Below are 26,192 nucleotides of genomic sequence, written 5' to 3'. Positions count from 1 at the left end.
GTTTTTTTTTACTTTGAGAGGGTGAATGAGAGGAATAAGTTGCCAGAGTCTCTTGTGGGTGCCATGACTGTGAATGAGTTCACGGCAAAGTATGATAGATACTGTGTGGATGTTAATAGTTGTTCTTGACATGATGTTTAGGGCCTCCCTTGATGAGTCTAAGGACTCCTTGGAGTTGCCTGTAATAATAATAATAATAATAATGGTGTGTGTGTGCTGTATATGCACATTTAGTTAGCCATAGTGTGAGGTCTAGCAGACTGAATTCTTAACATGAACTCTAATAGTGAACACTTATTTAATCACTTATTGAATATTGAATGATCACTTTAGTAAACACTGTGTGATTTACTTTTTTCTTTTTTTTACAATATCTGTTGTGCAGGTTATGTATTCTAAGGTCGATTTATCAGAAGAGATGAAAAAAAAAAAAAAAGCCAGAGATTCACATTATTCTAGCTTCTAGAGATTCTCATTATCATTGCAAGTAGATACATCCATGAGCACAACAGCAAAAGTACATACCATGAATTGTGGCTTTAAAAACTTGAGCACAAATCAACCACCTGCAATAGAGAGAGAGAGAGAGAGAGAGAGAGCAAATTTCTGGAGTTTCTAAAAGATAATTATTTCAGACAGAATGTAATGGTGGGAACAAATGGATCTAGAATTATAGACTTAACAGTATCAAAAATTTTGATTATAAAAACAGAGTCAGTTTTGTCTCCAGCAGAGAAATGTGTGAATGTTTCAAATATAATAGAATATATGTGCAATTATAAGAATGGGGAGTTTTTGGCATTGCTTAAAGAAAATAAATCAAATCAATGGTGCTTGGAAGCTATTTTAGATTTGGAGTCAACAGTGAGGAATCGTATTCCTAAAGTTTGAAGGTTAAACAGAATGGGAGTGATATGAACAAACAGCAGAATTAAGTAAGGGTGACAAAAGAAAAGTAGCTATGAAAGAAGTATATATACAGGAAGGTAGTAAGCAGCTGTATGAAAAACATACAGTACATTTATTATTATGCACCCTCAATGCAGTCTACAGACTCATTGGGAGGTTCATTCAACTGAAAATGCATTTATCATATAGAATCTTAAAATCCTTAACACTCCTTGCATTAACAACACATTCTGATATTGCGTTCCATTCACTGACAATTCTCCATGTAAAAAATCTACTCCTCACATCCCTCTTTACCACACTTTTACATAACTTCCAGGAATTACCTCTGGTTCTTCCTATCACCTTCTACTTTTTATAATCCCCTCTGGATTAATCTGATAAAATCCTCTCACTGACTTAAATGTCTCTATCATATCACCTCTCCTCCTCTTCCTATCCACCAAACTCTGCAATCCACATTTCTTCAACCTCTCTCTCTCTCTCTCTCTCTCTCTCTCCATAGCCAGCATTCCAAAGTCCTGACATTGTCTTAGTCACTCTCCTCTGGACCCTCTCCAATGTCTTCAAATCACATTGAAAACCAGGTGACCAGATCCGAGAACAATAGTCCAAGTGTGGTCTGACCAGTGCCTTATGCAGTGGCACAACCACTTCCTTATACTTACATGTTAGAGTACCTCTTATCATAGCAGCACTATGATGTGCTGCCTTTGCAACACTAGCAATATACCCTCTAAACTTCAGTCTACTATCAACCATCACTCCCGAATCTCTAATCTCATCCAGTTCTTGCAGTATGGCACCATTTATATTGTACACAGCCTTATATTTATGCACTCCAAAATGCAACACCTTGCACTTATTGATATTAATACTATAACCCCCACTCTTTTGTCCATGTAAAAAGTCTATTCAAATCTTTCTGAAGGGAATTAACATCAGCAGTGCTACTTATAATTCTTCCCAACTTTGCATCATCAGTAAATAACTGAAGATCCACAGTCAGTCCACATGATATATTGTTTACAAATAAGTTAAACAGCAGGGGCCTAAGAACAGAACCCTGGAGCATGCCACTGGTTGCCCTCCTTTTTTGAGACACTGCTCCATCATATACACAACCTAGTGGTATCATTCAGAGAGCCAATCTCTGATCCATCTAACCAATATACTATCTATCCCATCCTCTGCAGCTTGTTTATCAACTTATCATGTGGTAATCTATCAAATGCTTTTGCAAAGTCTAAGAATATCACTATCTATTATTCTCCCTTATCTAACACACTTGTCACCTTATCATAAAATGCAAGTAAATTACTAAAACAGGACCTACCCTTTACAAATCCATGCTGACCATCATAAAGAATGCTATCTCCATCAACCCAATTCTGTATTCTATTCCTTACTAATCTCTCCAACACCTTGACCACAACTGCAGTTATACAGACTGACCTATAGTTGGAGACTTCTGTCTTAGAACTATGTTTGTGGAGTGGTACTATTTTGCATTCTTTCCACTCCTTAGGAATCCTACCCACTGCAAGATTTTCATTAAATAACCAGGTCAAGGGCATAGCCAACTGTGGTGCACATTCCTTAAGAACACATGGTGATATGTCATCCATTCCCACGGCCTTATTTGTGTCTAACCCAACCAACATCTGATACACCTCTGTTTCTTTCACTTCCAATTCTCCTAATACTTGTCTCTCTTCTATATATTGCACTGAATCATTTACACCAGTAAGATATATGTTGATAAAGTGCTCGTTCAATAATTCCACTATATCCTTTGCAGCTATTAGTCTGATGCCATGACTAATGTTATTCTGCCATAATTATTCATCCTCTTGCTTGCCATGTAGCAGAAAAATTCCCTCGAGTTGACCTTGGCCTGACCAGTCAATCTTCTCTCATACCGCACCTTTTCTTTTTTTACCATGCTCACCACCTTTCTAACCTGCATTTTATACTCTTCATGGATCTGATCACCACCAACTGTCTTGTACCTCCTCCATAACATTTTCTTTTCCAGCACAGCTTGCTTGATTTCATTGTTCATCCATTTCACTCCTACTCTATTTACTCGCTTAACCCTTGGTATGCAGTCATACACTGCCTTGTAAGTTTCCATGCATTGTCAACATCTTTCTCAGCTCATCTACCCAATGTAATGATGCAAAGTGACTACAGAGCTTACTATAGTCACCTGCTTTATACTTCCACATGTATCCATTTTTGGCAGTCACCTTTTCTTGTTTCATCACTTCCCAAACAAGTACCTCATGATCACTCTCACCAACTAACAGCAGTGTGAACACTTCATTAAAAACTACATCTTGTGAAGTTACATTAAAGCCTCTAGTTGCTTCAATCACATACTGCTTAAGATTCAGAAATTCCACAAACTTGCTCTCCTTGTTCCCACACACTATCTCCTCCTTCCAGTCTATATTCCTGTAATTAAAATCACCCATCAAGATCACCTTCTTCTTACATGCCCAAGTAATTTGCCTAAACATTTCACAGTCAGTATTCCCTGCATTCCCTGGCCTATAACAGCATCCTATCAGATATAGTAACCTGTTTATTTCAACTTCACACTGCACAGATTCAGAATCTGTGCATGCACCATCAACTTCCACACTTTGCAGACACAATTCCTCTGTGATCATTAACAGCACTCCCCCTCCTCTTTTCACATTTCTGTCCTTCTGGAAAAGTATATATCCTCCTAATTCTATTCCAGCATTGGTATGTTCAGACGGCATTGAGAAGAAGGGCCATGATTGCTAGGGAGTCAATGAGAAGACTGTGCAGGAGGAATGGTGTGCAGTTTATAGATCAGTGGAGTGAATTTGATGGACTTAAATGGTTTTGGAGTTAGGTGCTTGGAGAAAGTGTTGTTCAATGAGAGGCAAAACCAGGGAAACTAGAAATATTAGGGAGGAAGCAATCAAGCATGTGTCTAACCACCCCTGGGGACAAAGTGTGAGTGCAGGAATGACTGTGTGGAAATATAGCCACCCCTGGGATAGATAGTGCAGGAATGATTATGAAGAGCTGGGTGCAGTTTCCCAGGTTTCGAATCTGAATTGGCATGTAATGTCATTATGCAAGAGATGCATGTACACAAATGCCCAAAGTATCAGAAATTAGGGAGATTTGTTTTTGATTGTTCTGCTCAACTTGGCTGAAAATTATTGGCATCAGCTAGATCTGGTTGTCAGAGAATGATATAGTAACTGGGATAGAATGTAACGGATATTGTATTTTCAGAGAAGATAGAAAAAAATAGGACAGGAACATTATTATTAATGAAAGCTGAAGAACTTCAACCAACAAAAATAGAAGTTAGGGAAGATTGTAGATGATGGAAATGGTTCATTTGAGACTATCTGGTGTGATAGAGGGGCCAATAAGACAAAATATATTGTTGGTTGCTGCTATAGACCTGAGGATCCAGAAGAAGATGTGGACAACATGCATCAGCAGACTAGCACAGTGAGTGCAGGCTAAGCAATTATCATGGGAGACTTCAACTATGGTGATATAGATTGGAAGGAGGAAAGGGCACATGACAAAATGAAAATGAAATTTATACAGTTACTAAGGGAAAATTACCTGAAACACATATGATGGAAGGGACCAGGGGTTTGAGAGTGTTAGACCTGGTAATAGCATCAGATCTGTCTATAACTGTAGTAACAACTCTACCTATGATTGAGAAAAGTGACCATGTAGTCTTGTCCTGGGAGGCTGCTCAACATGTGAAAATTGCAGTCAAGAAAGGGTTACACAGAACTACAAAGGTAGTGATTATGACAAATTTAGGAGGCAACTTGGGGCAGTGACATGGCATAAGAAACTACATGGAATGAATGTGATTAGTGCATGGAAGTGGTCTCAAGGATTATTTGAGCAAGGGAGTATCAGAGTGAATACCTAGAATTGGGAACATAAACTGAGTAGGGATTAAGTGAAGGAGTAGCAATATAAAGCAAAATCTTCAAAAAAAAAAAAAGCATTTCAGAAGGAGTATGAACAAAAAGGTGATCAGCATGCTCACGAGCAATATAAAGCACAAGCAAAAAAGGCTTAACTAGTATAGTAAGGAAGGCTAAATCAGATTTTGAGAGAAAATTAGCTAGGCAGGCCAAAGTAACTCCAAAAGAGTTTTTTCTCTATGTAGTAAGTAAGAGAAAGAATGATTATGAAAAGATTACTTTACTCAATGCTGATGGTAGGAAAGTAACAGAAGCAGAAAAAATAGTTCAGTTACTAAGTGATCGCTTTGCAAGGGTTATATCATCCAGGTGGTGACTATGAAATTACTGATGTGACAGACTAACAGGAGGTACTCAGTATATTGCAAAATATCAATGTGAATATGGCAATGTCCCTGGATGGTATGTCAGCTCATGTGCTAAGAATGTGCAAGTGAACTGGCAGTACCTGTGAGTAAGTTGTTTAATCTAAGTCTCAGTTCTGGCAAGGTTCCAAGGGAGTAAAAGGTGTGTAAGATAGTTCCATTACATAAAGGTGGCTCCAAGACAGAAGTACCAAATTATAGACCAATTAGTATCTCTGGAATGGGTGGTTCAGGTATTGGAAAAGTTGGTTAAAAGTAAAATTCAGAACTGGATATATAGGAATATGATACTTATATGGGGCAGCATGGCTTCATAAAAAGTAATTTCTGCCTCAGTAATTTATTCACATTTTATAATAAGATGACAATGGAATTAGATAAATTTGGCAAAGGTGTTCGACAGAATACCACATGGAAAACTATTACATAAGTTGGAGCAAATGGGCTGGTGGCATGGATAGGAAGTGGCTGATAGACATATCAGAGAGTGGTATATGGTGGAGTGGAATGAAGGCAAATGAGGGTGACTAGTGGAGTGTCCCAGCACTCTGTACTAGGACACCACTACTCTTTAACTTGTATATTAATGATATAGTGGAAGATTTAAGGGAGGTGATATTCGACTGTTCACTGATGACGCAAAACTGGAGAGAGCAATAGACGATAAAAGTGATGTAGATATACAAAATGATTTAAATATGTCAGCATGAGCAAAGGATAACAGTTGTCAATTTAGTGTTATAAAATGTAAGGTATTACACTTCGGGATGAAAAGATTACATGCTTCATTTCATATTGATGGCACTAGTTTACAGGAAATTGATGAGACTAGGGATCTGGGTGTGATGGCAGATAGAGAATTTGAAATTCAAAGGACATGTTGCAAGAGTTGGCAGAATAGCTCAGAGGATTACTTGGATGTTGAAGAACACACTGACAATAAAGATAGGGAGGTTGTTATCCCTCTTTTTAAGGCTATGACTTGGTCACATATTGACCTGTGCACAGATTTGGTCACCTGCATTTCTTGGAGATCGGGAGGTGGTGGAGAGGATTCAGAGATGAGTGACCAAGCTGGTGACAGGTCTGTGGAATGTTACCTATGAGGACAGATTGAATGTGTGTGTGGGTTGCAGAGTTTAGCTGATAGGTGGAGGAGAGTGGATATGATAGATTGACACAAAAGAAAATTTTCAATACATGGGAAGTAGGGTGAAAACAAGGGGTCACACTTGGAAGTTGTCTATGAATGTGGTCAGTAAGGATGTGCAGACTAGGTTCTTTAGTTAGAGAGTGGTGAATGAGTGGAATGGATTGCCAGAGGTGGTTGTAAGTGCACCAACAATAAATAAGCTTATGGAGATGTATGACAGGTGTTAATGGTTAATATAGGTCTCCTGTGATGAGTCTTTTGACTCCATGAAGTACCCATATAAAGAATAATAATAATAATAATAATATTTTGACTATACCCTTTAGGCATAGTCAAGTGTGAAGAACAGCTTTTTTGTGGATTTAAACTTTGTTAGTTTTTATACTAGTTTAACACTGCCACTATAAATTCCATTATTATGGACAATCTGGTATATCTACAGTTAAATGGAGAGAAGAACATTAAGATTTTCCTATTCCCATTTTACCTTGCCTGTTAGGCTCAAATATCCTATCAGAGCCATTCAAATGAGTCGACTTCCCTTGTTTGAAACCTAATGCTCTCATAGGGGCAGTTCCTATCTGTATGGCATATTAACTCTCTGTCTGTGTGTGTGTGCGTGTTCATTTGTTCGTTCTTCTGGCCATTTTTTGTGTTTTGCACAATAATAAAAACTTTTATTTTTATTATATAGGAGGGAAAAATTCCTTCACTTCCATATGAATCTAGCTGGCTAACTCACCTTCAGTTGAAAAGGCGTTATAAGGTTATTTTTATGATTATTATTATTATTATTCAGGCCTCCATGGAGTCAAAAGACTCATCGTGGGAGGTCCTTCCTAAGAACATAAAGTCTGTCAAGATTCATCGAGGGGAGGTGCCCCTTAAGAAACACAAAGTCTATCATACTACTCCTTAAACTCATTGACTGTTCTCACTCTCACCACTCCATCAGGCATTGTATTCCACAGTTCAACCACCCTCCACGCAAAGAAACCACTCCTCACCCTCTTGCTCACAGTTTCCTTTCGTAACTTCCAGGGATGGGCTCTTGTAATCACTCCTTCCCGCTGTTCAACCAAGCGAAAGAACTCCCCAGTGTCAACCCTGTAACCACCTCTCAACAGTTTAAAAGTCTCAATCATATCACCTCTCCTTCTAGATGGATTCAACCCAGGTCTTTCTAGCCAAAGCGCATAATCAAAACTAACTGGGCTATGAAGGCTTTTAGTAAGATTATATACCATATTTTTCAGACCATAAGACCATAAGAAAATCGACTGAAAATTGGTGTGCGTCTTATGGTCTGAAGGTAACATTAAAGTACGAATCTTTACACTGTACCGAAGCTGTTAGTGAAGTTCAATTACTGGCGTAATATGTTAATAAAATTAGTAAGTACGCCACTGAAGGTAGGTACCTAAGTTATCTCGCTGCATGTGGGTGAATCACCGATTTAGAGCGTCAATAGTCATTAGTGTGTAAACATATGCGCTTTTGTACGGTTCATTTGAATTATTTTTTATAAGTCGTTAAAATTTTTATCTTAAAATTAGAAAAAATGAGTGTAAAACAAAAAAGACTTTCATATAACCTGAGTTATAAATTAAATGTGATAAATTATGCAAAACAATATGGAAACAGAGCAGCAGAAAGACATTTTGGTTCACCACCAACAGAAAAAATGGTTCGTGAGTAGAGAAAACAAGAGGAACAATTAAAACTGCTATGTAAACACAAGAAAACATTCTGTTCGCATCTAGAAAAATGGCCAGAATTAGAAGTACAAATGAAAAATTGGGTAACAAATCATCGAAACATGGGAATATCTGTTTCTACAAAAATGATAATTTTTGAAGCGAAACGATGGGAAACTGTTAATGGAATTTTAGATTTTACAGGATCATCGTCTTGGTGCTTTATATGAAAAGACAGAGGTTATGCATGCGTACAAAAACCACGCTTGCCTAAAAATGCTGGCTGACTATGAAGCTAAAATTATAGAATTCCATAGATTTGTCATATCAGCAAGAAGGAAATTTAACTTTGAGCTTAATCAAATTGCGAACATGGATGAAGTGCCTCTAACTTTTGATGTTCCTTCAAATTGGACAGTAGATTCAGAAGGCACCAAATCAATAGTGATCAAAACAACAGGTCATGAAAAAACTCACTACACTGTAGTTTTAGCTTGTTGCGTGGACGGAACAAAACTACCCCCCATGTTAATCTTCAAGAGAAAAATGTTACCGAGAGATGAAATTGCTTGTGGCATTATTATCCACGTTCAAGATAAAGGCTGGATGGACGAAACAGGAATGAAATTATGGATACAAAAGATATGAGCAAAACGTCCAGGTGCGTTGTTTAAAATGATTGCAATGTTAGTGTGGGATCAATTCAGAGCGCATAAAACAGAATCAACAAAGAAGCTTCTAAAAGAAATGAATACAGAATAAGCTGTCATTCCTGGAGGCCTTACAAGTCAATTACAAACCTTGGATGGATCTATTAATAAACTATTCAAAAATTTTATGCAGGAAGAGTGGAACAAATGGATGGCAAAGCCAAATCACGATGTTACAGCAACAGGACGTATGAAACGGCCAACAATTTCAGAAGTATGTACCTGGGAGAAAAATTCATGTGAAGCTGTGAAAGAAGAGGCAATTATAAAGTCATTTAAGAAATGCGGGATAAGTAATGCGAGGGATGGTAGCGAAGATGATGCAGTTTTTGAAGGGAATGACAACAATAGTTCAGACGAAAGTAATACGAAGGGTGACATTAATGAGACGAGTGATAGTACCGAGAGTGAAGATGAACTGAATATTGCTAATACAAATGATTGTAACAATAAATAAAAATTAAGTAAGAATTTGTAAATATCTTTATATAATAAAATATTTTTTTCTAAAAGTCGTCTCATAAATTTGAGGTGCGTCTTATCGTCCGAAAAATACAATAATTATATAATTAGAAGAGTTTTTAATGGCACTTGTGGCATAATAAATATTACTGCAAATAATTTGACCACAAACTTACTGGTCATCATCATCATCAGTGCACCAGCATAATCACAAGATGATGCTAGAACAAAGAATGTTAATTATATTATGAGGGGGTTTCTGAAAAGTAAGGGTAACTCATTTTTTTTATTCACAAGGATGTTCAATAATAGGAAGTTGAAATTATGATCAAAATAAGTACATAAGCACTATTTCTTCAATGTCTCCAAATTTATCAATGCACTTGACCCATAGATCAATTTATCAGTACTAGTATGGAAAAAGTCTGTGCCCACACCAAGTAACCAACATCGCACTGCCTGATGAACTTTCTCATCTGTAGAAATGCTTTCTGGAAAGGTGTTTCTTGAGAGATGCTGAAAACAAATGGAAGTCTGAAGGGTGCTAAGTCTGGGCTGTAGGGGGGGGGGGATATGGCAGTTTCCCAATGATTACAGCATAACCACTCATAAGTGGTGGGTAGTGTTGCAGTGTGTTGAGCAGCATTATTGTGCACCAAAATCATGTTGCAGGAGTCCTGAAAACCAACATTACATTGAATATTGGTTTTCAGTTTGTCCAACATTACACAGTAAAGCTCTGCATTGATTGTTCTTCCTCCCTTCAGTTAGAAGTCCACCAACGAAACACCTTGGTGATCCCAGAACACTATGGCCATGACTTTTTGGACAGTGGAAACAGTTTTGAATTTTTTGCAAATAATAAAGCAAACAAGACTCCACATCATGGAATCTTCTTTGCTTTCCAGGGTAAAGTGATGAACTCACATTTTGTCTCCTGTGACTAGGCGAGCAAGAAAATCCTTGCCTTTGTTGCTGTATTGCAATAGATTCTCCAGACACATTCCCATGCATGTTGCTTTGCACCCCCTCTGACAATTGTTGGAAGACCCATCAGGAGCACAAGCTCACTGGTTGTGCAATTTCATGCAGATTCACTCACCAGTCTTAAAGAATGATGCCCCTAATGAACGAAATGTTGTCTTCTGCCTTGCTCTATGAAGGCCTGCCTATCTGATGTCGATTTCCAATGTCACAATGGCAGCTTAAATTAATTGCACCAAAAAACATAGCTGCTTCTTTGACATCCCATTTTTTGCCATACACAACAACCAGTTCATAGCAAATGTCACTTAGTGATCCCCCCCACTTTTGCTTGCAAAAAATGAATAATTTCACAGACACCTGTTCTGGACCATACTCACATGGTAGCTGCCATCTTGCAACTGGAATTACTGTGAGACGATAGTACCACCACACTGCAATGGCTGTCTTTTTGAATGTTATTAATGGCTCTATCTGTCCATCGTGTTTTATCTCATTCCGTTTCACCATTATTAAGAAAAAAAAGTGTTACCTTACTTTACATAAACTCCTTGTAATATAGCTAAGCAACATTATTTTATGGTTACCATAAAATAAGATTACAATTAAGTCTCAAATTTAAAATTAAGTGATTTTTCCCTTGCCTGTTAGGCTCAATGGACTATCACAGCCATTCAAATGAGTCAATTAACTTCGCTTGTTTGAAACCTAATTGATGCAATTAATTAATTAAACAATAAAATAAGATTACAATGAAAGCCAAAATTTAAAATTAAGTGATTTTATTGTAACCACCTGCTAGGTGGCATTCTGGCACATGGATCAACTCTGTAAATAAATAGGATTAACATTCTTTGTACTAGCTTTACCTTTGATTATGCTGATGCACTGTGAATGTATGTTCCTAATAAATGCTATAATAAGTTTGAGCAAGTGGACTGACTGATCATGTGCTTGATACTCTACAGTAAGATGGAGAAAAATCTTACCTCAAGAGACTGCTTCAAAACTGAAAGATCATTCTAGAAATTAGTTTATGCTCTACAGAATGTTCCTAATTTAAATAAATCTGGATATAAAAAATATCTGAGATGTCATCCTCTACATAACAAAAATCTGGCTACCTACAGCCCCATCTAGAGGACACCATTGTGATAACTGAATACCTGCTGGAAATTCCACATTCTTATTGAATTTTGCTTTGTTTGCCTCATCATCATCATCCTTGAAATTGACTCAGTTACTGTATAAGAAATTCTTCTTATTATTATTATTATAATTATGCAGGCTCCTCTGAGGAGTCAGACTCTATAAGGGAGTGACTTTTCCACACATTATACTGTGCTTAAATACCTACATAGCTTTTTTAAAAAAGAAGCTTCACTGAAGATGCAATCGCAATATCCACTGGTAATCCACATACTCACCACATACAATGAGAAAAACTCTGACCTGACATGAAATATAGTAGGAATGGATTCTATTCTACTATATTTGATGATGCAGTGTCTCATTAAATTTTTATGTAACAAACTCTCCCAAAGAAATGTGAAAAAAAGTATGCAAAATCATTCCAGAAGTGTAGAACTAATAATTTTTATTTTTATTTATTTATTTATAAATCTCAGAATTAGTTATGTGGTCTTTATAATGGAACTCTCAAGAATTTCAACAGAGATCTTAGAAAACTTTCTTATTCCTACAGATCAGTATTTTCTCCAAAATTGCAGCTATCTGATGCAGTGGCGCACTCAGGATTTAATCTTGGAGGGGGCCGAGTTGAGTAGACGTTTTGCGAATACACACACTACACATCGCATACGACCTATAAGTGAACATCTGCAGTGATCGCTAATTCATAAGTAGCACACAACATAAATAAAAAAAATGAATTTTAATTAGGAAAAGATTTTTGGAAATTTTTCTAGTGTTTTTTCCTTTTCTTTGGGGGGGTGCCCGAGCCCCCTTGGCCCCCCTCTGGGTGCGCCACTGATCTGATGTTTAACCACTTTGACTATATAGTCCTAAATTTTAGGGCCACTTTAGGACTTGAAGTTTAGGAAGTGATGGGAGACATTGTTTCTTGCATCAAATGCCTTGAGAAATTTATTGACTTTATTCCTGATGCTTCTAACATTAGTGAACATGCATGCTAACCAATTACACTATAGCAAACATGGCTATAACAAATAATTCATCACCCAAACTCCTTACCCTACTGCTGCGATCATAGCTTTTCTTATCTGAAAAACTATCCACACCCTTTTCAGGATCATTTCTTTTATAGCATCATTCTCTCTCTCTCATAATAATGTCTGTCTGTTAACTGTTCAAGTCCTCATGCAGCCATCCTGTCATGCTTAACTACCTGACCACCTGCATTCACTTCTTCACTGAAGAACAATTTCTCTAAACACCTAACATCAAATTCATTGTGGTGTAGTTCCTCTTGTAAGTAGAAATCCTTTCTACCATCAAAAACACTCCATACATGAAAAAACATACACCATTTGTGCTCACTGAATCATCATCAACCATAGCTCTCTGCAAATATTGGATTAAAATATAATTTTTTTTCACCTGTTGTGTATATACAGTCAAGTGGCTATTTTTTTATATATTTAATTACATAAGGTGATTAATCTTATCTCCATAGTTTTGCAAAATTTAAAAATTCTTAAATTACTTGGCTGTTTTGTTATCAAGGGGAGGATCCTGAGTTTCTGGGACAATAATCCCACTATCTCTGTATGAAATCAGCTAGCTCACCTTCAAGTGAAAAATTTTTGTAAATGCTTCTCATGTTTGAGATGGGATTCGAACCTAATCCTTCTAATCAAAAGACATCACTTTTTTACCAATCATGCTACAAGGAAAAAAAATATATATACACACACACACACACACACACACACAACAGTGCTATGTATGTATGTGTGTAAGGGCAAGAAGTTAAGTAGAAAGAAGGAATCAACAACCTTTAGGTGTTGAGTCCTTCAACAACTAAAGGTTGCAGTCCATGGAGAAGAGAATACAGTTTCAGGGTGGCTGCTAGAGTACAAAAGGTATATGGAATGAAAGAGAAAGAAAAGTAGTTGGTCTGGTGGATTAGTTGGACAGTAACCTACCATATAATTCCAGCCAACCATGTTGGTTAAAATTATGGCTGTGTTGCCTGAAGTAACTATGACTATGAACTTTGTGTATTATGCCTGCTGGCAAAAGGTTGGTCGATTGGTAGAGCCTCTGCTACTAATGGCTCAGTTAAGTAAGTTTGAGTGCGGTTAGTAGTTGGAAGGGGTACAATCATTCGATGCTATCAGCACACTCTCCCTCGATGAGTCTTTGGACTCCCTGGAGGTGTCAAAATAATAATAATACATTATACGAGGATGGTCTGAAAAGTTCTCGGCCTTGACCATAGATAGCAACACTATTTGGCAAGATTTTTTTTTTCTAAGTTGGTAGATCTGTCATAAACATCCATGTGAAATTGCAAGTCATTCTATCAAGTAGTTTGTTTTATACTACTGTCTGAAGCAAAAATGTTGTCTGTATCACTTGAAATGGATAAAATTGAGTATCGTGCAGTTATAAAATTCTTTGCAAAAGAAGGTTTAACAGCAAAAAATCATTTGAAGTTCATAAAAGTTTATGGGCACTCTTCTCCTTCATTTTTGACAATTAAGAAATGGGCTGCCGAGTTTAAATATGCCCGTACCAACCTTGAAGATGATTCACATAAAACACTTCCAAAAAGTGTAATAATTAACACCAGAAATCATTGATCAAGTGCAAGATATGGTATTGGATGACCAGCGAGTCAAAGTGCATGAAATTGCTGAGACTATAGACATTTCAAAAGAACGTGTAGGATATATTTTGCATGAAGAATTGCAAATGAAAAAGCTTTGAGTAGGATGGGTGCTATGCTTGCTCACAGCAGATCAAAAATGCACTCGCATGAAACTCTCTGAACAGTGCTTGGGGCATTTTAACAAGAATAAAACTGATTTTATGCATCGATTTATTACTATGGATGAGACTTGGATTCACCATTACACACCAAAATCCAAACAGCAATGGACAGAAGCCGGTTGTTCAGCATCAAAGAAGACAGTCGGTTCCATCAGCAGGAAAGGTCATGGCATTGGTGGTTTGGGGTGCTAAAGGCATTTTGTTTATTAATTATCTTGAAAAGGATAAAACAATAACTGGGGAATATTATTCCAATCTTGTAACCAGACTAGATTAAAAAATTCGTGAGCAAAGACTTAATGTGCAGAAGAAAAAAAATCATCTTTCATCAGGGCAATGAACCTTCCCACAAAGGTGTTTTGCCAATGGGAAAATTAAGGGATCTGCACTATGAATTGCTGGAACATCCACCCTATTCCCCAGATTTGGCTCTCTCTGACCTCTATCTCTTCCCAAAAATAAACTCTTCCTTGCTGGTCATTTTTCTTTGAATCGAGAGGTGATTGCAGCTATAGAGGGATATTTTGCAGATCTTACTAAGAACGACCACAGGAATGGGATAATGACATTGGAGCATTGCTGGAATAAATATATTAGTCTTAAGGGAGATTGTGTTGAAAAATAAAAATAATTTTGAAATTATAAATTTGTTTTTCCGTTGTTAGGCCGAGAACTTTTCAGAACACCCTCATATATAAACTAATTAAAGAAATAAGCAAAATAAACTGGGGAAAAGAGATAAACTTTGATTAATGACTTATAATAAATTATAATTCTTAAGCCTACTTACATTGACTGAAGTAAAAGAATTTTATCCTTTAGCAACCTTTGTCCTTTACTGAATTCAGATAAAAGCTTCTGCTTTTCCTGATCACCTGAGTGTGTGGCCTTCTTAAGTTCTCTGATCAGTCTTTCTTGCCAGTAACTTTCCAGATTCCTAATATTTAAGATATTTAAGGTATTGGTTAAATACATCACATTTTAAATTAGCTGCATTAAAACTGTACAAATGGACTAAATCAGTGATGAATTTTTGCTTGAGACAGTACGGAAGAAGACAGAGAGAGGAAAAATAGTGTGCGTGTTGCCTAGGTATGATAATGATGAGGTGGGCAGAAGAGCGGTGATATTGAATGGCATAATAGCGAGAATGTGTGACAAGAGAGGACTGGTATATGTGGATGCTTGGAGTGCGTTTGAGGAAAGAGAGGAATTGTATGCGAGAGACCATTTACATTTGAATGAGGAAGGACATAGGCATCTGGAGAGATTGCTGTTCTGAACGAGTCAGTGTGTCCCAGGGAGGATGATAGCAGGGGTGGCCTCTTGTGGGAATAGATACTTGGGAGAAGGGAGACAATGTCAGGTAACACTGAGCCCAGTGGAGTCTAGAAGGGATAATGCTGGGTATAGAAACAATGGCATTTATATGCTGTATACTAATGCCAGGAGTATCCGGAATAAGGGAGAGGAATTGGTGGCGCAGATAGCATCAGCCTGGCCAAAAATTATTGCGATCACTGAGACGTGGTTGACAGAAGGGGATATAACAACAGGAATAGAAGTTGCTGGGTATAGCATTTTTCGTCAGGATAGGAGGGAAAAGCGTGGTGGTGGGGTACTGCTTATGATAAGTGATGACCTATGTCCTCTAAGAGTGGAGAATTTGGAAGGAAGTGAGACAAATGATTTTGAGAGCATATGGTGTGAGGTAGAGGTAGGCAAGACAGGATATTTAGTGGGGTGTTGCTACAGACCCAGGAGCACAGAGGATGGGGACCAGGAGATGTTTAGACAGCTAAGTTTGGCAAGTGCAAGAAGAATGATTGTTATGGGAGATTTTAACTTCAGTAGTATAAATTGAAGAGAGGAAGATGTATGTAGCAATAGGGGAATGGAATTTCTAGAATTCTTGAGGGACAAATGTCTTAGGCAACATGTAACAGAGGGAACAAGAGGTTCAAAAGTTTTGGATTTGGTTATAGCATCAGAAGAGTTCATAATAACTGAATTGACGTCTCTCCCACCAGTTGGAGAGAGTGACCATATGGTGTTGACTTGGAAAATGAATAGACATGCAGGAGTATCAAAGAGACGGGAACTTATGTGGAATTATAAGGCAGGTGATTATAATAGTCTTAGACGTCAACTTCGGGAAGTTTCATGGAGGGAGGAATTGGAAGGCTGGGATATCACTAGTGTGTGGTAAATTGTGAAAGAATATTTGTTATCAGCAATGGTAAGTTGTATACCACGAGTGAAGAAGAGGACGCAATTTGGAGTAAAGTGGATGACAAACAATATTAAACAGGAATTGCATGCGAAAAAGAGGCTATGGAAGAGATATAAGGAGACAGGTGAAGAGATGCATGAGGAATATAAGACACAGGCCAGAAGAGTGACTAGTGTGGTAAGGAAAGCGAAACTGGAATATGAGAGGAGATTGGCCCTAAGATCCAAAGAAAATCCTACGGAATTTTTTAGCTATGTGGCCAGTAGGAGGAGAAATGACTGTGGAAGAATGATATTGTGAGATAAAAATGGGAATAGAGTGACTGATGCAGAGGACATAGTGGAATTGTTCAATGAACACTTTATTGGAGTATTTCATCCTAGAGGAGTCAGTTTTAATGCTAGAGGGATAGGACTGGTTCGAGGTCTGGAGGTACAGGAGGAGAGTGTGTTTCAGATACTGAGTACTCTGGATGTCAGTAAAGCTGTGGGACTGGATGGAATTTCACCATGAGTTTTGAGAGAATGTGCTAGGGAATTGACAGTGCCTATAACGTGGCTTTTCAATGAAAGTCTGGCTTTGGCAAAGGTGCCCAGGGAATGGAAGGAAGGTAAGATAGTGCCATCGCATAAGGGTGGTAACAGACTGGAAGTGTCTAATTATAGGCCAGTCTGTCTGTCATCAGTAGTTGTTAAGATCTTGGAGAAAGTAGTGAGGGACCGTATACAGCATTGGGCAGATGAGGGTAACGTTATCTGTGAGAATCAACATGGATTTGTGAAAGGACACTCTTGTTTTAGCAATATGCTAGCCTTTTATAATAATGTTACAAGAACATTAGATGAGGGAAAGGCATATACTGCAATTTTCTTAGACTTGGCGAAGGCATTTGACAGGGTGCCACATGATAAGCTGATATTTAAGTTGCAGCACATGGGTCTGGATGTCAGATTGGTCAACTGGATTCAGGATTTGCTGTCTGATAGGTATCAGAGAGTTGTGTATGGTGGAGCAGTTTCCAGGAGGCAGAGAGTTACAAGTGGGGTCCCACAGGGCTCAGTACTAGGACCTATATTGTTTAACCTTTATATCAATGACATAGCCAGTGGATTGCATTGGGGATATTTAGTTGTTTGCGGATGATGCGAAACTGGGAAGGATTATTAGTAATAGTGCAGATGTGGTAGCCCTGCAAGAGGATTTAAATAAGCTAGATAGATGGGCAAATGAATGGGGGTGTCAGTTTAATGCAGCAAAATGTAAGGTCTTGAGGTTTGGGAAACATCGATGGGATGCTGCATACTCTATGGGAGGAGTTATACTGGACGAAGTAGGGGAGACAAGAGATCGGGGGTTGATGATTGATAGAAACCTGAAGTTTAGGGGACATATTGCAAAGGTGGTGAAGGTAACACAGAGGATTGCTGCTATTATGAGAAGGACACTGACCTGCAGAGATAAGAGGGTTATCATTCCGTTGTATAAGTCTCTGATCAGACCACAGGTCTATTGTTCTCAGATTTGGTCCCCAGGATTTGAAGGGGATAAATTAACTGTGGAAAGGATACAAAGACGGATGACAAAGATGGTTCAGGACTGTACAAGGATAGTTATGAGGATCGGCTGAGAGAATGTGGACTGCAGAGTTTGGTGGATAGAAGAAGGAGAGGTGATATGATCGAGACTTTTAAACAGTTGAGAGGTGGTTACAGGGTTGACACTGGGGAGTTCTTTCGCTTGGTTGAACAGCGGGAAGGAGTAATGACAAGAGGCATCCCTGGAAGTTACGAGGGGAAACTGTGAGCAAGAGGGTAAGGAGTGGTTTCTTTGTGTGGAGGGTGGTTGAGCCGTGGAATGCATTGCCTGATGGAGTGGTGGGAGCGAGAATGGTCAGTGAGGTTAAAGAGTGGTATGATAGACTTTGTGTTTCTCAGGGGGGGGGGACCTCCCCTCGATGAGTCTTGACAGACTTTATGTCTTAGGAAGGACCTCCCTCGATGAGTCTTGACTCCTTGGAGGCCTGAATAATAATAATAATTAATAAGAATAAATCAAACCATAATTCTCAAATTATTTACTTGCATTTTGAAAATATAAAATTTTTTACATATGGTCTATAAAAGTGCTTGAGTAGTGCCAATGGAAGAATGATGGGACAGTGCACATTTCTATCAGAAAATATATGTATTTGATTTTCATCATGACGACAGGAATCTTTCAATAGGCTCTTTCAAATGAAGCTGAATGGATTTTTGTTCCTGGAAATTCAAGTGTTTCATTTCATATACATGCAAATCAGATAGAGAATGCAAACAATTAACAGACAAAAACACAATCATTGGAGGAGTAGATGGCATAGAGAGAGGAGAAGTCAGAGGGAGCCAAATTTGGGGAATAGGGTGGATGTTCCAACAATTCATAGTGCAGATCCCTTAATACTTATGGCTAGTATTGCTTTCACGCGTGCATGCGTGGAAGCAATACTAGCCATAAGAACAATAATAGGCCAAGTAACTGAAGTAAATCTTGCTTTAGTAATATGATTACCTTTTATAATAAAGTGACAAGAGCAGTTCATGAGGGAAAGGCATATACTGCCATTTTTTTGGATTTTGCAAATGCATTTGACAGGGTGCCACATGATAAGCTGATATTTAAGTTGCAGCACATGGGTTTAAATGTTGGGTTAGTCAAATGGATTCAGGATTGGCTGACCGATAGGTATCAGAGAGTTGTGTATGGTGGGGCAATATCAAGGAAGCAGAAGGTTACAAGTGGGGTTCCACAGGGCTCAGCACTGGGACCTGTATTGTTCAACCTTTATATCAATGATACTGTCAATGGATTGCAAGGGGACATTCAGTTGTTTGCAGATGATGTGAAGCTGGGAAGGGTTATCAGTAATAGTGCAGATGTGGCAGCCCTGCAAGAGGATTTGAATAAACTAGACAGATGGGCAAATGAATGGGGGAGAGTCGATTTAATGCAGCAAAATGTAAAGTCTTCAGGTTTGGGATCCACCGATGGGAGGATGCATACTCGATTGGAGGAGGTAGGGGAGTGATGGGGTGATGATTGATAGAAAACTGAAATTCAGGGAGCATATTGCAGAGGTGGTGAGGATAACTCAGAGAATTGCTGCAATACTGAGAAGTATGTTGACCTGCAGATGAATGTATAAGACCCTGATCAGACCGCATTTACACTATTGTTCTCAGATATATCCCCAGGATTTGAAGGGGATAAATTGACTGTGGAAAGGGTACAGAGGCAGATAACAAAGATGGTTTCAGGACTGTACAATATGAGTTATGAGGATCAACTGAGGGAATGTGGACTGCAGAGTTTGGTGGATAGAAGAAGGAGAGGTGATATGATCGAGACTTTTAAACTGTTGAGAGGCAGTTACATGGTAGACATTGGAGAGTTCTTTCACTTGGGAACGGAGGGAAGGAGCGATGACAAGGGGCCATCCCTGGAAGTTACGAAAGGAGGCTGTGTGCAAGAGAGTGAGGAGTGGTTTCTTTGCATGGAGGATGGTTGAACCTTGGAATGCATTGCCTGAGAGAGTGGTTGGAGTGGGAACAGTCAATGGGTTCAAGGAGTGGTATGATAAACTTTGTGTTTCCTAAAAACGACCTCCCACGATAAGTCTTTTGACTCCATGGAGGCCTGAATAATAATAATAATAAATAAAGCTACTATAGATACACTGCTTTAAAAGATTTGGAAAAGGATCTCAATAATGTACAATGGAACAAACTTTCTCTAATAAGAATTATTATTATCCAGTGATCTCATGGAGTCACTGACTCATCTAGGAGGTTCCCTTTCTCACACACACACACACACACACACACACAGCTCACCATACCATGCCTTAAACACATTCAAATTCTCTGCAGACACCATGCTCTCGGGCAATGCATTCCAACTCTCCATGTGCAAAAAAAAAAAACCCTGCTTCTCACTCCCTTGCTGACACACTCTATATACAGCTTCCTGGGATGACCTCTTGTTCTCCATCAATTCCTCACTACTTTATGAAAAACCTCATCAATGTTAATCCTATAACAACCCCTTACCAACTTGTACATCTCTATCATGTCTCCCCTCTTCCTCCTATCCATTAGACTCTGCAAATTGCATCATCTCAATCTTTCTTCATATTCAACGTTTCAGAGATCAGAAAATATTTTGGTCAATCTCTTCTGGACCTTCTCCAACATCTCTTCATCCTTTCGAAAATCAGGTAACCAAATATGTGCACAATAGTCCATATGTGGCCTAATCAGAGCCTTATACAATGGAACTAGAATCTCCTTACTTCTACAAGTCACTGTCTTTTGCATCATTGCCATTATTCATTGCATTCTCCTCACAGTTTTAGCAATAGAGGATTGTTTGAAAAGTTTGGTAAAAAAATAAGTTAAACATATTTTTTGGAAAAAATCACCTTTATTTCTCAACATAGTCTCCATCAAGGTCTACACATTTGGTCCAGCAAGTTTCCAATTTTTTCATCCTATCTAAAAAGTAGGATTTGTCAAATTGTGCAAAATAGTTATTGACAGCCTTGATGACATCCTTGTTCGAAGAAAATTTTTTCCCACCAGCCAAATTTTTATGTTTGAGAACAAGAAGTCACATAGGACTAACTCCAGAGACTACGATGGATGTGGAACCAATTCAAATCTCAATTCGTGCAGTTTTGCCATTGCAATGGCTGATGTGTTGTATGGTGCATTGTCTTGATGAAAGAGCACTTTTTTGTTCCCAATCTTTGCAGTTTTTCCTTCAGTTCTTCTTTTAAATGGTCCAACAATGACTCATAATAGACTCCTGTTATTGCCTTACCCTTTTCCAAATAGTCTAGCATGATAATTCCTTGGGAATCCCAAAAAATAGTGGCCATCACATTCTCAGCTGACAAAACAGGCTTCGCTTTTTTCAGTGCTCTTTCACCAGGCATTGTCCACTGTTTTGACTGTTGCTTGGACTCAGGTGCATAGTGGTGGTGGATCCAAGTTTTGTCTAATCGAAACAAAAAATGCTGCAAATTGTGATTAAACATTGCCACTGTGTTGAAATGTCTTTTCACATGCGTTTTTGATGAATAGTCAACAATCGTCCACCCATCATGCACACAGCTTTTTCAAGTGCAATTTTTTAAGCAGGATATATACACACCCATTCAGTTGAGATGCCTACAATCTCAGCAATCTCATGCACTTTCATTCGGTGGTCTTCCATAACGATACCATGGATTTTGTCAATCATTTCCTTAGTAGTGACCTCAGTTGGACATCCAGAGTGTGCTTCACCTTTGATGGACTTATGACCACATTTAAACTCATTTATCCAAAAATAAATAGTCTTTAATGCAGATTCAGAGTCCCTATGAACTGCATCTAAGTCAACTTTGATCTGCGCAGTCATCCACTTCTTCAAATAAGTGTTTTGCCACTGCATGAAACTTGTTTTTCTCCATTTTTATGAAAAATGCAAACACAGTTATTTTAAATGTTTACCAAACGAGAACTACATGTTGCACATCGCTAAAATTTTGCCAGGGGTCATGAAAAAGATGATACGTGCTGACACTGGTATGACTGAAGGAATTGTGCCGCCATCTGTTGGGAATTTACCAAACTTTTCAAACAACCCTCATATGTCCTTTAAATTTTCGATCCTTATCCACCATCACCACAAGATCTCTTATTTCTTCCACCTCTGACAATATATCCCATCTTTGTTTCCCAAATTATACTGGGAAATTTAACCTTACATTTTGCAACATTGAACTGGCATCCCCATTCCTATGCCCATTCACTCAATAATCTATTCAAGTCTTCTTGTAAGCCCACAACATCTGCTCTACTTTTCATAGTTCGTACCAACTTTGCATCATTGGCCATTCAAATATCCCCATTCAAATCTTCCCCAGTATAACATACAGGTTAAATAGCAATGTCACTAAAACAGACCACTGAGGCACACCACTAATAACTTTCACCTTCTGGAATATTGATCCTCCATACACAACTTGTTGATACCTATCAGACAGCCAATCTGTAATTCAATGCACTAGTCTAATGTTCATCCCCATCTGCTCTAGTTTGACTATCAATTTGTCATGTGATAATCTATCAAAAGCCTTGCAAAGTCTAAGTATACTACTGTGTGCCCATTTTCCACATCCAATGCTGCTGTCACCTTATTGTAACATGTAAGCAGATGACTAAAACATGATCTCTCTCTCTCTCTCTCTCTTTAGCAAATCCATGCTCTCCATCAAAGATAATACCATTTTTGTCAACCCACGTCTGGATCCTGATTCTCACATGCCTTTCCAACACTTTGACCACAACACCTGACACAAAAACCGGACTAGAATTTAATACTTGAATTCTGTCACCTCCTTTATGAAGTGGTACAATCTTACCTTCCTTCCACTCCTTTGGAACTTGACCCAATGTAAACAGATATGTCAAGCCAGATGTCTCTTGAGCTTCTCATAATCACGAGCCTTGTAGTTCCACATATATCCTTTCCTCGTGGAAGTCTTCACATAGTTGGCAAACACCCAAGCAATCACTTCATTGTCACTCTCACACCAACTATAGGGATTTGACACTTCATTTATAATAGTATCATAAGATTCCCTCAATCATTGTGCCCTCTGCTACATACTGCTTGAGGTAGTTGTCCCTCAACAACTCAAGAAACTCATTTCCTTTACTTCCAGTCGTTATCTCATCATCCCAATCTAAATTTCTGTAATTAAAATCATCGATAATGATCACCCATTTCCCATTTGCTTGGCTAATTTGCTTAATATTTCCTAGTTACTACCTTCCACAATACCAGTTCTATAGCAACATCCAATGAAGTATTTCATTCTATTCACCTCTATTTCACACCATACTGCCTCAAAACCATTACTAGGAGGGTGGTCTGAAAAGTTCTCAGCCTAACAATGAAAAACAAATTTATAATTTCAAAATTATTTTTATTTTTCAACATAACCTCCCTTAAGACTAATACATTTATTCCAGCGATGCTGCATTGCCATTATCCTGTCCCTGGATATGGGACTGGATAATGGATGCTTATGACAGATGTACCAACTCAAAAAAAAAAAAAAAAAAAATCTTGCCAATAGTGTTGCCATCTATGGTCGAGGCTGAGAACTTTTCAGACCACCCACGTTAGTGTTGCCAAATGAAAATTATGAAAAACAGCTAAATCTTTTAAAAAAAGGAGCTAAAAAGGAGTTAAAAATAAAAATTTGAAGCTAAAATTTTAAAAATAGTAGCTGATACTTTTAAGTTACTTACTGTATTCAAGTTGAAGTGATACTTGCATATAAGTGGCTAAATACATCTTCCATGTGATCTTCTATGCTTAATTTACCCACATTTTTAGCTTTATTATATGTGGCCTGAAAATCTAATACTTAGATTTTCAGCTTTATTATATGTGGCCATCGTTCCAATATTACTCAATGTAGATGCTGGTAAATGATAGTCTGTACAGCACTTGTTGTTAAGCCCGAGGCCATACTTGACTGACAAATTAGCTGTCAACATTGGCAATTCCATCTTGTTTCTTAATTTAGTTTTAACTACATTCATGGAACTAAAAATTCGTTCAATTTCCGCATTAGAATTTGGCAGTATTAATAAATTTATTGCACACTGAGCAATTTCTTTAAATGGATTCATTCCGGATGTATCTTTATATTCTCATACTTCAGTCCAGAATAGCTAGTGTTTTCTATATTTGTCCATTTATTTAAGTGGATAGTACTGCACTGGTATTCAGCAGCAGCAACATCTTTTTCTGTTTTCAGCATTATTTCTAAGATGGGAGTAGCAGGTTCTTTTATATGTTTTAGGATACTGTCAAACAGAAAAAGAAGACATCGTTCTTAAAATATTCAAGTTTTCAGGCAACCTTTGCTTAAGATGTTTGAAGAGACCAAGAAGAAACTGTCTTGCTCTACTTCTAAGATTTCGCTCATCATTTTGCATTATTTTCTTTTGTATCAACAACTCTGAAATTTTTCTTTCAAATCTATAACCAAGATTTGGACTGGGATCCAAATAGTCATCAATCTCTGATTCTAGAGGGTCGACTGTGGATGATGGTAGCTCTAACATATTAGCAATAGAGCAAATCAAAAGAGAAAGGTCTTCAAATAATCTCATCTTATCTACACTGTTAGATGCGAAAATTTTGTTAACTTGCTGAACTTGAACTAGAACAGGATGCAAAAATAAAAGATACAATAGATTCCTTTCATCTTTGTACATCTCCCACAAAATTTGAGCTTTATAACATTTCTCAGTCACACTCACGACTTCGAAGTGAGTTTTTAATTCCAACCACTAGCTGAGAATTCTGTCTACTGCAGGTTCAATGGAGAGCTACCTTGTTGCACAACTGCTTACAATTTTCAGAGGAGCACCATCTTCGTTGATAGTTGGATACAGCTCTTTGTATGTTGCTTGTCTTGAAGAAGAATGTGAAAACCACTTATATGTTTCGGCAACTAAAAATTCTAATTTTCTTGGGAGAGATTCTGCACAAGCGTGAGACATTGCCAGTTGTAATGAATGGCATACACATCTAATTAAAATTAAGGAGGGAATATATGCCTTCAGTTGTTCATAAATGCCATTATCGACACCAACCATAACACTGGCATTGTCTGTACAGATTGCAATGAGATTTTTAATGTCCAGTTTCTTGCCCAAGAGCTCTTTTTTCAGTGCAGCCACAATACCACTAGCGTCACACTTTTCTAGAACCACCATGCTCAGAAATGTATGCATAATTTTGTTGAATTTCCTGCAATAACAAATGATGGCCATTCCTAAAATCTTATTCACTGTGATATCATTCGATTCGTCTATTAGCAAGCTGAAATTTTGATCTCCAATGTTCGCAATAGATCTTCTTCAAAATGCTCACTTAGAATATTCTTTGCAATTGCAGAGCACTTAGTTTGGTGTTTTTACCTTTGGCATAATTTGACTGTCTGGGATGATATTTTTGCAAAGATCTACTAGATGATCGCAACTGTTGATTGATGAGTGACAACAAAGAAATAATGCTAACCTACCTTCAAAGTTCGCAGTCTCATCAGACTTTTTCACAAGCATATTTGTAATAGAAACTGCAGCAAGATGTTTCTTAGTTTCGCTATGCTTTACAAGTTGATAATATTTAGCAGCTATATCACATCTGCAAAACTTACAGTGGCCTTTTGTAGTGTCACCAGGAACTTCACACAACCATTTACTAAACATTCCAATTTCAAACCACTCCCTCCTAAATTTTTGCTTGTAAGCTTTATTTTTCTCTTTGCTCATTTTTGTAGAAGGGTATACAACTTTTTACAGCAACAAATTATGATCAGTCTTTGAAAACTTCCCACTCGCTATTGTAACTACCAACCAGAACACTGTGCAAAGACTAACTTGTAGCAGTGCTATCAACTTTAAAATGACAAAATAGGCCACGTGACTGACTGATGTCATCATGCATTTGAAACATGTACGATGCTCATACCAAATGTACAATACAATTCCTTATCAAATGCGAACATCTGGAAAACTTTTAAAACAATTTCTTTAACAGTAAGTTATAAAAACAACTAAAAAGAGCTGAAACTAGTTCTGAA

The 26,192-nt window shown here is 37.8% G+C and overlaps 1 protein-coding gene across 1 annotated transcript in view; it reads right to left on the bottom strand.

Annotated features, from left to right (window-relative positions):
- The window catches only part of LOC150106392 (uncharacterized), a 264,780-nt gene that overhangs the window by 25,213 nt on the left and 213,375 nt on the right, over nt 1-26,192 (bottom strand). Inside the window, exon 13 of the mRNA XM_090392418.1 lies at nt 15,059-15,205. Within this exon, the coding sequence (XP_090248544.1) occupies nt 15,059-15,205 (147 nt within the window). The remainder of the gene's footprint in view (nt 1-15,058; nt 15,206-26,192) is intronic.

This window comes from Typopeltis vanoorti, chromosome 5 (genome assembly GCF_054136105.1).
Source record: "Typopeltis vanoorti isolate ZY-2024b chromosome 5, IOZ_Tvanoo_1.0, whole genome shotgun sequence".
Taxonomy (NCBI): domain Eukaryota; kingdom Metazoa; phylum Arthropoda; class Arachnida; order Uropygi; family Thelyphonidae; genus Typopeltis; species Typopeltis vanoorti.
The sequence above is the reverse complement of the archived record's forward strand: the minus strand, read 5'-3'. Positions and strand labels throughout refer to the sequence as shown.